This window comes from Homalodisca vitripennis, chromosome 6, assembly GCF_021130785.1.
Source record: "Homalodisca vitripennis isolate AUS2020 chromosome 6, UT_GWSS_2.1, whole genome shotgun sequence".
NCBI lineage: Eukaryota > Metazoa > Arthropoda > Insecta > Hemiptera > Cicadellidae > Homalodisca > Homalodisca vitripennis.
The window spans coordinates 135,119,201-135,134,886 of NC_060212.1; the positions used below are offsets into that span (position 1 = coordinate 135,119,201).

General features: G+C 32.8%; 1 protein-coding gene across 4 annotated transcripts in view; it reads right to left on the reverse strand.

The window, feature by feature from the left end:
* The window catches only part of LOC124364943 (adenylate kinase isoenzyme 1), a 29,832-nt gene extending 15,623 nt beyond the window's left edge, over nt 1-14,209 (reverse strand). The window contains exon 1 of one of the 4 annotated variants that reach the window (XM_046820782.1): nt 13,948-14,209. In XM_046820782.1, the coding sequence (XP_046676738.1) occupies nt 13,948-14,055 (108 nt within the window). In that variant the 5' untranslated portion in view covers nt 14,056-14,209. Of the gene's footprint in view, nt 1-10,192; nt 10,336-13,947 lie in introns of those variants that run through there. The other 3 variants (XM_046820785.1, XM_046820784.1, XM_046820786.1) reach the window with 3 other exon arrangements.
* Nucleotides 14,210-15,686: the final 1,477 nt, after the last annotated feature.

Genomic DNA, 15,686 nt, shown 5'->3' on the forward strand with positions numbered 1-15,686 from the left:
TTCTGCTATCATCAATGACAACACATTAAAATGTTGAAATAGGTGTTATGTTTTATAGTCACACATTAATAATTAGGCTATTGATTCTAAAATGTGTTATAATCTACTACTTAAAAATAAGCATCGCCTAAAAAGTTTCGGAACACACATGCAGTGCCATTAAAATATAACCAGCTATAAAGCTATTCTGAAACTAATTTTTAAATGCATATAATTGATAAAAAAATGACAAATTTTAGAACACCACGAAGTTACAATATCCCTTCTCAGTAGGAAGACAGGTAGATTTCACACGAGGCTGTCAACATGACGACGCATTATTTGTTTATGAACTTAACCCTGTGGTCAAAAAATTATGGATAAGGCTTTGGTTGCTAAGGGTGGAACATATTATTTCTCACAAAAGTTCCTTATTAACTAGCTCATATCCAATAAAAATATTTGGTCAACTTCTGACATAATTTTACTTCCTTCATTCATTTTACTTCATGAGATTATTATTCCTCTGGTAAAGGATTATCCACCGTTAATCATCCGAAAAACTCAACCTTTGAACCAATCCGCCTGGCCTACCAATTCTCATAAAATTCGCTCAACTCTCTCATGGAAAGAAGCTCCTGTTCTTTTAACCCCGGTTACCTTACCCTCCCAGGGCATATCTTCTAAATGAAATAAAACACCCTGACCATCTTATTTGGCTTATAAAGATTACCTACCGTATTTGGTAAAATGTTCGTCTGCTATTCCAAACACCGTTCGTCATCTTAAAACCCTCTGTGGTACTGACTTACTTAGATTGTACTAAGTGAAGTCCACTTCCCTGTTATACTAGAAATATTAAATTTGGCAAAATTCTAGATTAATCCATTTTACCACCAGAAAACGCCTGAAAGCTATAAATTTCTTATTTTATACTAAGAAATTCGAGGGTAATAGGATTAAGGAGTTAACAGTAGACCTTAATGTTTACTTCTTTTCTGGATGTTATTACAGTTTTGACTTTGAGGGTGTTTTGTAGCTTTAACCGTTCGAGATACAACAAAAAGACACTTGACGTTTTTTGTAGAAAATGTAAATCTCCTAAAGATTTTGCCATCGGATTAGAGTTACGACCTCTGGGTTTCCCGGTATACAGCTTGGAAGAAAATACTGCATCGGTCAGACACTGTTAAGTTTTTGTGATACAAACTCACAACATTAAAACTGGCTAACGAACTAATCTAAGCTATGTACAAGTACTATCAACGTACCAAGTTTGGTCTGCATTTATTAAAAAATGTGGTAGCTATCGTGTTCACAGTTATTCCCACAATGTTAAAACTTTGTACTTTGTAACTTCGTACTAGTTAAAACTTTGTACGAGCTCTATCTGCGTGATATCAAGAAAACATGTTGGAACGAACATTATTGAAAATGGCCTAAGAATTCTAAAATACCGCCTTATTGAAACCTTAAGAGATAATGAAAAGAGAAAGCATAAAAGTTATAATGATGTAATGTATGTATCTGTCTGGGTCTACATTGTGTACTAAATGGATTAAATTTTTGCTCGAATGTGAATGGTAGCCCTCTTGAGTTAAGACTGACCAATGAACTCATCCTAGCTATTTTCAAGTACTGCCTTTGTATCAAGCTAAGAATGAATACTTTGAAAATTATGGCATTTATCGTGTTCACATGCTGGCGTGCAAGCCCATACATTATATAAGCTTTTCCCTAATTATGGTTGTTATGGATTTTGGGGATCATGATCGGGAAAAATCCAAAAGATTCCCCGAAATTCCTCATGAGGGCGATTGAAATAGGCAGATTTCTATGGAATCTACCTAATAAACACGACGATATAGTATGTTAAAATAGTAAGGGTCATTTAACGTTTTAACATCTGATCTGACACCTTTTACACCAATTTACTATTTTATTACACGTATTTCAGAGCAAGCTTATAAATATACTTTATTAAAAACACAAGTACCCTTTTTAATTTGTGAGGTGACATTGCAAGAGGTAGACTTTGACCCGCTATTGAAATACACACGTTATAAAAAAACCTCACATATAGATTAATAAGATTTAATCATTTATTACGACAGATATGTATATGTTTATGTTACGACTACAAATATTATTTTGTTTAAAAAAATATGAATAATAATTAAGATTTTGTAATCTAAACTGTGTATTTCCGATTTTTGCAGCAGTGTTTCAGGTAAGTTCCATAACATGTTTTAATCCGTTTATAGCCTATATTTCCTTTAAATTGTCGTATTGTCATCAAGTCTTACTGCAAAGAATAGAGTTTAATCTATTGTTTTCGTGTTAAATAATGAGTCTCTAACCTGTGTTTAGCCTATCGGATTTTAGTCAGGCCAAAATCAATGACTTAACTCTTTCTTATGATATATTTATTACAAGTCTTTAAATACATTTTTTGGAGACTGCCCTTGGACATAGTTACTCAAAAAGCAATAGAGTTCTTCTTTGGACCTAGATAAACCTATAGGCCTATATCTACTTTCACGTCCCTAGGATCTTTCCATAAGCTATAGTATATACGGACAAGTAGGTGGACGGTCTGCCATTTGATCTTTAGACCCGAAAATCAAGTTTCTTCCTTGGATTGAGGGAAACCTATGTACCAAGTTTCAAGTCTCTAGAACCTTAATGTATCATAAGTTACAAAATCTGCTGACTAAGTTACGATTAAGTTTTACATTTCAGAATAAGAGGCACGCGCACTGGCGTAGCTTTATCCATAGAGAGGGGTTATAGAAGTTACAAACCCTCCGTGAGGTCTTATTGGAACTCCAAATTATAATCAAATAACAAAATGTATTGGAAACGTTAATACCAACTACAACAACCAAACAGTTTCCTACTCCCTAATTTATACTTAATATAACTCACAATTGTTGGTTTTGCTTGATTTTTTTCCATTGTGAAAATCAATGAACTCCCTGTAGAACACCTCCACCTTTTGCAAATCCTAGCTACGCCACTGTGATAAAATACACCACTTGTATTAATTAACACATCCTTCTTGCAGTAGGTCACAGCCATTGTTTCTCTGGGCTATTTTTGCCTTCATATCTTATTTCTTGAGGACTCAAATATTGTTTATCATGGAATATTTGGATCCTTATATTAAAAACGATCAATAACAACTAGTTATACAACGTTTTAATCTGTTTCTATTAATCACTGTTGGTAGATTTGAAAAATAAATTTCGGTCATTTACCACTGTTATATATTACGAAAACTGAAACATGACGTTTTGTGAATTGGCATTTACCTCCTTCTTCAAGTAAAATCCAAGATATTTAGTGTTTTCACATATCTACATTTGTTTCAGCAATGCGTCTCTGTTTATTGTGTTGTATTTGTGCTTCTTTTTACTTTGGTGCTGGTCTCCGACCTTATGATTTTAGATGTAAGTTAGAAATTTTCTGTCATCAAGTACGACTTTGGCATGTTAATCGCCATGATATTTTGGTGTATTTCCTACCTACATGCTTAACCTTAAATTTGGTAGTCTATCTGAATAAAAGGGTACATTCTAGCTGTAGAAACGTTGTGTTTGTTTTTATACATACAATGATGCCAGTGTACAAAATCCTATATCTGCCCACGCAATCAAACGTACCGTATTATTTTACGAAAAACACATTTGTTCTTTGATTTTTAGAAATGTGAAATTGACGAGTACTGGAATCTAAAATAAATTAAAAGTAGGGTTTTGGAAAAATCAAAGACATACTTGAGATATATAATATATTAAAGCTATTCTCTTTTAGATTTGTATTTTCTCCAAATGTGCTCTTGGGTTTGAAAAACATTTCTGGAGATCAGGTTACAATAACGGAAAGTTATAATAGTACTAAACATTTGTATATGTATCATCCTTAGAACCAAAGTTTTAGAAATTTATTGAGGTTAAGTGGTAGACTTTATAATCCTAACTTCGCCTTTAATAAAATAATATTTTATTAAATTTTTTAATAAACAGAAGTTGAAGTGAAATCCTTGAGACAAGTGTGAAGACCAGTAGTCGTATCCTAGAGACATAATGGGTTTTACATTAGTTTATATAGAATTTGTATATTGAAATATGCTTTACGTAAAGTAGCGAATTAAATAGGCAGCATTTTAGATGTTACATTTTACTTCTTACGGAAAATTCTCGTAATACATGTCAAAATCAAATTACTTTTGTTATGCCAGAAGTGTTTTTTGTTTTTGTTATTCATAAAAGAAATAAAACATTTGTAGATTTACATTTCCAAATTTTGAGCTTTAAAGCTGCTTTAAGATTACTACTAAATTAAATTTTGTTTCCAACTTACTGTCTGAATTTTTGATTACATGTATAAATAACATAATAACGGAATAATTTCAAAAGTTATAAATTATTCGGATATGAATGTATTTATTTTTATATGCTCCAAGTGGTACAATACCAAAACCTATACGTACATGAATAGATAGTAATATAGATAACAATAAGTAGTAGATAATATAGTAAGTAGATACTATCTTCACATAAACTTTCAATTAGCAAAATATTTGTATCGATGGCTGCGACACGTTTTCGTTATCTAGCCTTGAATCGCGCTGATTACAACTTAGTAGTCTATAATAGTACTTAACCAGCTGATTGTATAACTAATATACAGTATGTCCACAAAATCATGTCACACCTTTAAATAACGTTATCAACAAAAGTATATGCAGCATAAGAGTGAGACAACTGAAAACAACACTTAACAAAAAGCTGTTTTAAGTTACATATGTTTCATAGCATGTGCTGGCCAAAATTATTAGACTAAAGCACATATTTTTTTTTGTTTTTTTTCTTCTCAATTTTTTACAAAAAAAAACTATTTAATTTCATGTTGGTATATTTTTAAAGTATATACCCTCATTCGAGTGTGTTACTTTAGGGAATAGTATGAGCAGAAAATTTGGTAATTTTATGTTGGCGGGTGGCAACACTGCCTGTTTTGTTTATCATCTGCCTTTACAAATCTACCAGCTGCATAACCTCAATCAGTTTACAGTTAATTTTTCATGTGGGTTAACATGTTTTAGGTTCAGTAGATCTTTCTATTAGTGTGTTCTGTTATTATTAAAGTAAGTTTTAAGGTCAGTTGTGACTGTATGAAACCACTTTTTTACTTCCTATTGGCTATTTATAAAATTATCAATAAATGGGTAAAAAAAGGTGGACCTTTCGCCAAGGAAAATGTGCTGTGCCCAAGGTTCTTTTGGAAGAACATCATTACACACAAACTGAAATAGCACACAGACTAAATATTTAACAGAAGTCAGATAGAAGGATCAAGAAAACACTTGATATCAATGGTATTTATAAATCCAGCCATATCGGAAAAATGTGGCCGGAAGAAAGCGTTAAGTCCAAGGATGGCCAGGAAAGTTGAAAAACATGACACTAGTCAATAGAAAAATGACCAGCAAGGTTCTTAGTGACCAGTTAAAGAGATTATGGCACAATGTTTCGCTCAGGACCATCAGAAGAACCTTGAATGAAAACAAGGTCTTCACGCATGCAGGCCTACAAAAAAATAACACTGGCAATGGCTAAGAAGAGCTTGGAATGGGCCAAAGGGATTCAGTTCACTACTGAATCCTGAGGGTACTGTTACCTTGTTCCAATCATCATCAGTAAACTGAATCCCTTTGGGCCCATTAAAACCTCACAACTGACCTTAAAAACTTACTTTTAATAATAACAGATGAAGACACTAATAGAAAGATCTACTGAACCTAAAAAACATGAAAAATTAACTGTAAAACTGATTGAAGGTTATGCAGCTGGTAGATTTGTAAAGGCAGATGATAAACAAAACAGGCAGTGTTGCCACCCGCCAACATAAAATTACCAAATTTTCTGCTCGATACTATTCTAAAAGTAACACACGAATGAGGGTATATACTTTAACATATACCAACATGAAATTAAATAGTTTTTTTTTGTAAAAATTTGAGAAAGAAAAAAAACAAAAAAATATGCTTTAGTCTAATAATTTGGCCAGCACTGTACTTGTGATCAATAATAAAGCAGTTATAAACAATTATATGTTGTAGATTTTAATCTTTGACTTCGTTACCTATAGTACTTGTAACATCTCGAAAAAAATTTTTTTTTTTTTTAATACAATAGCAGACTCTGTGGCGCGGGGGGTGTGTGTGTGTGTGTGTGTGTGTGTTTGTGTGTGTGTGTGTGTGTGTGTGTGTGTGTGAGTTGTACGCGCGCGCGCGTAAATGTTTGTCATTACATTAAGCCAACTATAATTGTTTAATAACGTCATCGGTCTATTTCCGTCCTATATAAATTATATTTACTAAACAATAAATATTTGGAGCTTCCAAAAGTGTTAGTTTTTAAGAAATGAAACCGTATTCACGCTACTTTATTGAAAGTTTAAACAAATTTAAACTAAGTAGGTATACAAATTGCTCAAGCGTTTTATTTTGAATTTAAATTGAGCTAGGTATACTGTCTAATTCCAAATAAAAGAATCGCCGTGTAATTCGAAGAACTACTCTTCGTCGGACGACTATAAGTTTAATGTGTTGTTAAAATGGGGTAAAAGACATACGTGAGTTTGTAATTTTGAGTATGAGATTTTTTAAAAAAATTTTTTTTTTAAATTTTACTTCTAGAATTACAGCACATAATTTAGTACTCTATTAGAGCAATTATTTACAAACACTCAAGAAATAAAACAGACAGGATATTAAAAACGCTAGAGCGCGCCCATCTCCTGGCGTTCACCCAGATCTGTATATTACGAAAACTCGTCAAACTTATTTTCGTTGACCCCCGCCCACCGAGAGAGCTGTTCTCCTTCGATTTCTAAACAAAATATTTTCGTTAGCCGTTAATGCCACCTACCACGACTTTACCTCGTATTTTGACATGTAGAAGTAGTCCTACCCGGCTTCTGACTAAAACAGTTTTGTTCAAAAATAAACAAAAGATTGTTTAAGACATTAAACTGTTTTGTTTATTTTGTAAACAGTATGGTATTTCAAACGTGAATCTCCTCATGGCCCGTTAGACTACTTTTAACCTACACCTACCTACATCCTGTTGAATCAATGGGCTTTTTATAGTCCTATACACGTACTTTCAGTGTAGACGCACACGTCTGTACCTTTTGCAATGTGGTATAGACGAGCGTGACGATTTATATTAATAGATTCATATATATAAATTTACATATTTTACCTAAAATACCTTTGTGGTCAATTCCGATGTGATTAGGTTAGTTAAATTTACGTTATCAGTTATAGTAGTAAAAAATGTATATCGGAATACTGAAATATGTCGCCATTAAATTTCTTTATTCATTATTTAATTTTCGTCAGAATTAATACTCTTCACAATTTTTAAGAGTTTACAGTTATTATTTATTGAGTGGAGAAAAGTAACCAAAACACGTGGAAAAGTAACCAAATAATTAGATTGTTGACTACGTAAAAATAATTATTACAGATCAGCTATATTCGAAAGGATGTTCAGCTCATTACATAACATAAATATACAGACTAGTCGTTTATACATAAAATATAAATTTGAAATTTATCAAATTGAGTCCATGTAATGTAAAAGGGCTCTCGAGCATATCGCAAAATGTAATGATCGCTACGCGCTTATATGTTTAATTTCTTGCACTCTTAAATTTAACTTTTAGTGTTTTACACCTGAAGAAGTAGATGGATTCGTCATCGAAACGTCATGTTTCTTTTAACACCGCTATCCTGTTGTCCCTCTAAAAGATTCATTATTCATGAAGTTTAAATAAGGAAAAGTTTAGTGTGTTTAGTTTAGTTGTGTGTTTAGTGTGTGTGTGTGTGTTTTGTTACCGTCATTAGTTGTCGAAGTTGACCATTGCGAAAATCAAATTGACATAACATGATGTTAGTATTCTCAGAACAGGTACTAATACAAAAGATCGTGTAGGCCTACTGTTTACAGATTTTGTTTAATGTTAATCTGTCCTGTGTTTCGACCTCATCAGAGTGCATAGGGCATTTAATATACGTAATAAATCGTTGTGTAATGAAAACGAATAGAGCCTAGCTTAAGCTGAGAAGGCAAAATTTATAAAAAATGTCACCTGATCTACTTTCAGGGTTGCATTCATTAGGTAAATTTGATTCATGTACTTAAATTTAACTCCAAAAGGCTTTTGGAACCCCACTTAAACAGACTTAATCTGTTTTGTTCCACTTAATATCGGATCCCTGAAATGTCTAGATATAACATAAAATAACAAATATAACTTGTTCAGTTATATTATAATACATTATTTCTGGTGTTAATAAGGCTACAGTCTTCAAGACATTTCATAACCCCAAATTAATAAACAGACTTAGGGAAATAATAAGGTGGTGAATTATATCAGTTTGATTGATTGAAACCGCTTGAACTTCCAGTCTAAATCAATCCAAATGATTCCTGAGGGTAAGTCCATGGCAGAATGCGAATTACGGGTTAAATTAAATACCAGAGTCCGGAAATCGAGACCCAATTTGCATTTTGTAAGAAAGCACATGACCTAGTTCTTCGTGATCTCGTTAGAGAAATTTCCCCTGAAAAGAAATGAATTGTCAGCTATGCTAGTTTATGTGGTGGTTGAAATGGAAGGATATCAAAGGGATTTAAAATAATAATTTTTATCATATGCATGTTTTTAGATTAACACACTTAAACTCAACCGTTGAACACGATAAAAGTAAGCTTTATCCAAGAAGCTATTTGGCTGAAAATAATAACTTTCAGTATCTTTATCTGGTTTACTAACGACTATACTCGTATAAATGTGATTAAGGATCCGATAGAGCTTCATTAAAATCGTGTCGCTGTCCTCCGTCTTGTTAGAAAGGTCCTAGGAACAACTTGGCACATATATTCCTTTAGGTGCAAAGAAACGACACTATTGATTTTGAAGTCAAAAAGGTCTAACGGTTTTCGTACGTCCGTCCGTGTGTGATAGAACTCTTTTGTTACATACTGTCGGCCCTTCAATACTCTGTTGTTTCGGTTAGCTCAAGTATCTGGCGGTTGGTATTCAGTGTATAAATATAAAAAAATTACCTAAGAAGAAAATGATCCGTTTGTATTATCAACCATCTCGATACCCTCCCAATTCGACCTCCAACAAAAACTCGAGCAGCTGATGGCCGAAAATTTTCTAAGAGGATATCTCTCAATCTCATGAAATCACGGTTATGTGTGGTTTTACCCTTTTTCCACGAAAAAGGCAACAGATTTCCAGTTTTCGAAATGTTGCATCTGTATTGTTCTGAGTAAGTAGTGATAAGAACCCATAGAATTCCTGTTGCCACTCTATATAAAATATGTTATTACAGACCACTTTTAAGAAATCTGTTTTCATCATCTACTATATCCTTGACTAAAACCTGAATCAAACGAGGACCGAATTGCTTCAGTGTTAAATACATTAGAATATGGATTTTAAAATTTCCATATAGTAAATACGTATGACGTAAAAATTAAAATATTTTATATTACCATTACCAACAAGAGTTTTAAATGTTTAAATTCATTCTCTTAATATTATACGATTAAAAACTATGTTTTTACTACCGGTATTACTTATTTTTTCTTTTTTTTTTTTAAGAAATTGTCTGTATCTGTCTATATTGTACATATTTTTTAAAGTATATAGCGCATTCCGTGAATGGCCAAGAAAATTTTTTTCCAATTCCATATCTACTAAATTTTACGTAAAATAATAGGTTTAAAATAATATTATAGTATGCAGTAGTATTTACTAACGTCATTACTTAGTATTAAAATTGTTAAACCCTGAACTTCGAGCGGTAGTTAAAGTTACAGTTTTAAAATCACTCTAAATATCATTAGGGTCAACCCCTTCTCCTCCACCCCTTCGTTGAAAAGTAGGTCAAACGTAACGCCTTGACCTTTTGGCGTTATCTCAGGGGACGGAGTATTGAATTATTCAAGTTCTCACAATACGAAGCGAATATTACCATACAGAGAATATACATAAAAACTAATTAAATGTTTTCGCCAATAATTATTTTACTTTGTTAACATGGCATGAATTTATGTTAAAAATCAAGTGTTGCAAGGTAATCACAAAATTCTAGAATGCAGTAGTTCAGTTTGGTTAATACCTGACAGTAAGTAGTGTAAGTAAGTAGCACTAAGCTGTCAGTAAGCGGACAAGTAAGTCACCTGTCGATGGCAACCCCCCACGATCAACAACACTCCAACTATCACTGTCAACAACAATCACTGTGTTGTCTTCTCGGCGGGTAATCTTGCAAAGAACTAAGCCGACAGCCGCTGAGTCGATAATGCGACATGGCTGCGATCTCTTGGCGAGCTACTCTACTACAGCCTATAATCTGCTAGATGCAGAACGTTGTCACAGTGCTTCACAACCTTCAATACCGGCAGAGACCTTTTCTACTTTAGGTCGCGGGGATTGAAGACCTCTTTCAAGCAGCAACCCATATTTCCACTCTGTTTCTAAAAAATTGCTTACATATGGTATACGATATTAAAAGCATTGTTATTTTCGATTTTAAATGATTACGCTTACTACCATTACAGTGTATTATTATGAGGCCGAGCAATTATTATAACTGTGATGAATGATACTTAAAGGAGTATCCCAACTGCGTCTTCCCATGGATGACTGATGACATCGACTACAACTTCGACTGCACCACGACACTTCACCCCACTGACAGGTAGCGAAAGCTACTAGGGCTTTGACCCTCGAGACACAAGGCAAAAGCCTAACCGGCAGAGGCCTTGAAAGATGTGGGGGATCCACCCCCCCCCCCAGTCACAGCGACTTGGACTTGGACTTAAAGGAGATGATAGACCATATTGATAATACGAATACTTTATTTAACTTGAAGTTTGTCTTATGTTTGTCTTTCATTAGAATATTAATATTTTACCGTATGTAAATACGTTTTGTTGGCGATACATTACAATTTTATTCCTATTGTTTTGTTTTATGCATTATATACATGTACATAGGAATTTTCTGCGACCCCTTCAAAACACTTGATTGTGCATGATATTCTCCTGACAAATATATTGAAATATGAACAATTTCTTGAACTATGTTGTCTTCGTGGTATTTCTTTATAGTGGTTTGCGTCGTATTTGAGAAATAGAACTCAAATAGTTGAAATTATTCATAGCTCAATATTTTGTAAATCTAAAACACAATTGGTGTAAAATTGGATTCCCAAGGTTCAATCTTAGGCCCGATATTATTTATTGTTTACATATACGACTTTTCCAGAAATATATCATAGGACAATATTGTAATATGTGATTACGCCTATTCCTTACAAATATCAGATTCCTCTCGACTTCAAAAACCGAATATGCTAACAAAAGTTTTCAAGATGCCTAAAATTGGTTGTCCTTAAACGGTATATTGATAACTACATAAAACCCTGCCTTATCCCTTTTAATAATTACGAAACAATTACTTCTACGTTTGGATAAACAGTGTTGCTTACTAATAAAAAAACAATTAAATAAATATTTTCTTCAAAATTTATTGCGTTTCAAATATATGCTCATCTTATATGGGACATGCAAGTTGCGGGAGTCTGTAAAAGAATCCTTTCTACGTCCTATACACTTGTTCGACTCTCGTAAATATGTAGTGCAGCAATTATGATGTATACAGTTATATTTTACGATTTTAAAGTAAAAATTGGTTTCTAAAGTCTGTAGCTGCAAAAGTGGTGTTTAAGATAAATATTCAAACTTAGTTACTTAGTAGTTAGTAAATTATTTCAATTTTTAAATTTTTTAAGAATGCAGGTAACCATTAAAATCCCTGCGATAACATGAATGGCTAACATTGTTAGCTATTAAGTTTTTATTATACGATTTAAGTCACTGGAGAGAAAAAAAACTAAACTAAAGTGTTTGGCTGTAAATTCTTTTCTGCAATGCATAGCATTAAAGTAAAAGCCATTCCCAGAAGTCCGAAGTGCGCTGAGTTGCAATTTGGGGGAGGGGGGAGTCATTGTTTCGATCCGCTCTCGCATTGCTATTACCAGGCTTGATCACATCATAGCTTGTGCAGCTACGCAGTTATAACAATGTCTGGATTATAACACGCTGTATGAATTAACTGTATGGTTCAGTACTCATAGTTGAGCTCAAAGTTCATTCAAAAATATTGGATCCTTTTATTAAGTAAACAATGTATTATTGTATGACTAGACCAAGTAAAAATGAGTTACGTTAGATTTTCCTTAGGCTACACTAATTCTTTAATGAAAATTAGACTAAAACTTAAGAGCCTTATTTACTCAGTTAATGTCATGGATAATTTCAGAGATGAGATGAAAAGATCTCAGCCTCAAGCTACCTTACAATGGCGTTTTACTTGGTGAAGTTTCCATCTCACAACTGAGGTTGTGAGTCGGCCTGGATTGGGTTCGGGGGGGGGGGGGGGGGGGTTCTGTCTCAACCGTATGAGTAAACGTGACCATATAGGTCTGAATATTGATGGAATAGTACGCAATGTATGTTGCATTACCTTTATGTAACACTTAACAATGAATGTATATACAGTTACAGCAGCAGGAATGGAAAACGTGGTGGCGGAATGGGATGAAAAATATCGGATAATAATAAAAAATATAAGACGATATGGATATATGAGACCTCGTCAGATTCATCCGACACCGGAACATGAATAATTTAATCAATTGTCTAAATACAACATGTTTTAGTAATATTCTATCCCATTCACTTTCTTGTTTCTTTTTTAAAATAAAACCACTCGTTTTTAAAAGTTTTCAAAGAGTTTTAAAGACGTACTAAGTTTCAGTCAGATATCTCAAACTGTCACTCAGATATCACCTATTACGAAAAGAACCACACATGGATAGACACTCAGAAACTAAACAGGATAGGACTATACATTATATGAAAAATATTTCATTTCGTATAGAATAACCTGGTAAAAGTGTTGGCAATAATTACAGGACACTCTGTATAGTTACGCTGCCATTGCAGTATAGCTCGATTAAAAGAGATACTTAATATATGTTGTTAAATACGCAAGCTTTTTTTTAAATTAACCAATCAAACGAAGAAACTTCATCACATATGTTTCCTTGTTTTTTTTCTGTTAACTTTTACTTAACTGAGAAAGTTAGTATATTTAAACCTCCATTATACTGTATTCTGTTTATTTACTTTAATTTGTTTATTTTTTCTCATCACTGTCATTCTGTTTATATATAACGCCAATACAAGCATTTGCGATTTTATTTTTATTCTTGCTTTAAAATATATATTATATTAATAATGGAATATAATCCAGTTCTAAGGTTTTTTTCATAAATGCAAGAGTCCAAGACTATGGGTTATTTTAAAATCAATTACAAAAATTGTACTAATCAGGCAGACAAGAAAACAACTTAACAAAGGACGTTTTAAACATTTACATTTTTAAAATTAATTATTAAAGAAAAAAATGTTATACCCATACAATTTGAAAACATTGCGATCAGCCAGTTTTCTATATCAACAATTTATGTAAAAACTTAACCACATAAATTCATTTTTTCACTGTCTAAAAACCCCTCAAACCTGCCAATTTATAGTGTCTGTACTAACACTACATAAAAAGAATTTTATTTAAATTTAAATAAAATTTCAGATGGATTCTTTAATAATGCCTATGAAATAATCAGGCATTCAGGATTAGCTGATGTTTACATTTTTTTATCTAAGGTAAACATAGATAAAATAAATGTATTATTCGCTTTGGTTGTTTCTGGTGAGGTTAGAATGGAACAGCAAGCCACCTCCCCTTTATTAGATCACAACATTTATTAAAAACCAAACTGAAACGAAAAAATGTATAACTTACTCGGAAAATAAAACTCGACCCTTTCTGAGAACAGTTCGTGAATACCAGAAATATATACACGGTTTTCGCAAAATTTATGTCCACCATAACCTTATTTAGATGGTCCATTTGTAAACGTCTTCACTATAATTCAATTTATATTCAAAAGAGCACATAGTCTTGTTAAAAATTTCACTTCGGGTTCCATGAATGTCTTCAAGAAAGGAGAAATTCAATTAAATTCTTAAAATAATAAAAAATAAAATTAATAAGGAAGTAACTTAGCACAGGCAAACAGCAAAAAACACACTGTAAAAACGAAAATAGATTTTTAGTCACTGGTTTTTTAATGTACAAAATTACAAAAACACGTAAAAGTATAATATGTAAATGAAATGTCTACAAAAGGGGACAACTTGTTTACCAGAAACACGAAACAAGACTAACCGTTATCAGTTCTTATCAAGATGTTAAACTGGACCGTCTTCCAGTATTGATTACATGCAGCTGTTTGTGAAGCTATCGTTGGCACTATCGCTGATTACATTATCATAAATAATGTAACAAATCAACACTAACCATAGTGAAGGCATGATTGTTTTTTACTAAACATAAAAAATGCACCTATTGAAAACAATTATTGCTTTAAAACGTGATATGTATGAAGAAAACGCATTTCAACTGTCTGAAATGTAATTATTTTAGTTCATGAAATACATTTAAACCTTACTTGTATTGGCTGAACGTTATCGAAGCCAATCGAGAGCTAGAAAATTTTCATTTTTGTTTGTATTTATTTACGTCTATTTACGATATCTCGAAAGCAAACTCACCTATAGAATTGAAATTTTGCGAGAATCTTCAATTTTATATTAGTAAGATCGTGTTCAATGATTGTGCATGTCACACTATGAGATTTGGCTGAATGTTAGAACATTTTACATTGGTCTTTTGGTAACCATGATGGCAACAACGTACAAACAAGAAAATAAATAATTTTTCAAATAAGCTGCGTACATTGTTTTAAGATTTCAACGTGTGACATTTTTATTTACAAAGTAAAATGAAAAATAATAATAAACTAGAGAGTCAACGTAAAAAGTCGGTGACAAGGCTAGATTTTGGTGCACTCTTACGTTGTAGGTACCCTGCCTAGCTCATCGAAATTTGTACTAATTGAACGTTGCCACGAAACCTGACATTACACGTACACTCCCAGAGCTTACATAAGCTGACAATGTTGCTCATCCCAAGACTGGACACTGTGCCGTTTGAGAGCCAACGTGAATGTATCATGTGGCAAGATATTTCGAGAAAAATATCACCCGTAAACTCTAGATTTTGCATGACATTTCATTTCTACAAAGACAAGAATGTGTTTTATGATGGTGTGTGTCCAACCATGGAGTTTGGCCGAACGTAAATTTTGTGACAATTTCATTTCTGTATGGCTGTCTGTCTGTCTATTTACCCGCAGGACATCTGGAGAATTAAATTATTAAGCCCAGTTACTGTGTCAAAGTGGTCTGAATGTGTCCCACATACAAATTGGTGAACAATAAGAGGTGACATGCAAAACCAGTTATTGGTATTCCCAGGACTTCGGTTAGACAAAACTAAACCTAATATATGCTATCGTTGTTGAGGTTTGTTGATTCTTGTAATAACTTGTTTATGATTTTGTGTACTAAGTTCTCGAAATAACTAGTGAGTGAATGTTTTATCTGTCTTGCAATAACTTTAAATGTAACTAAACTGTG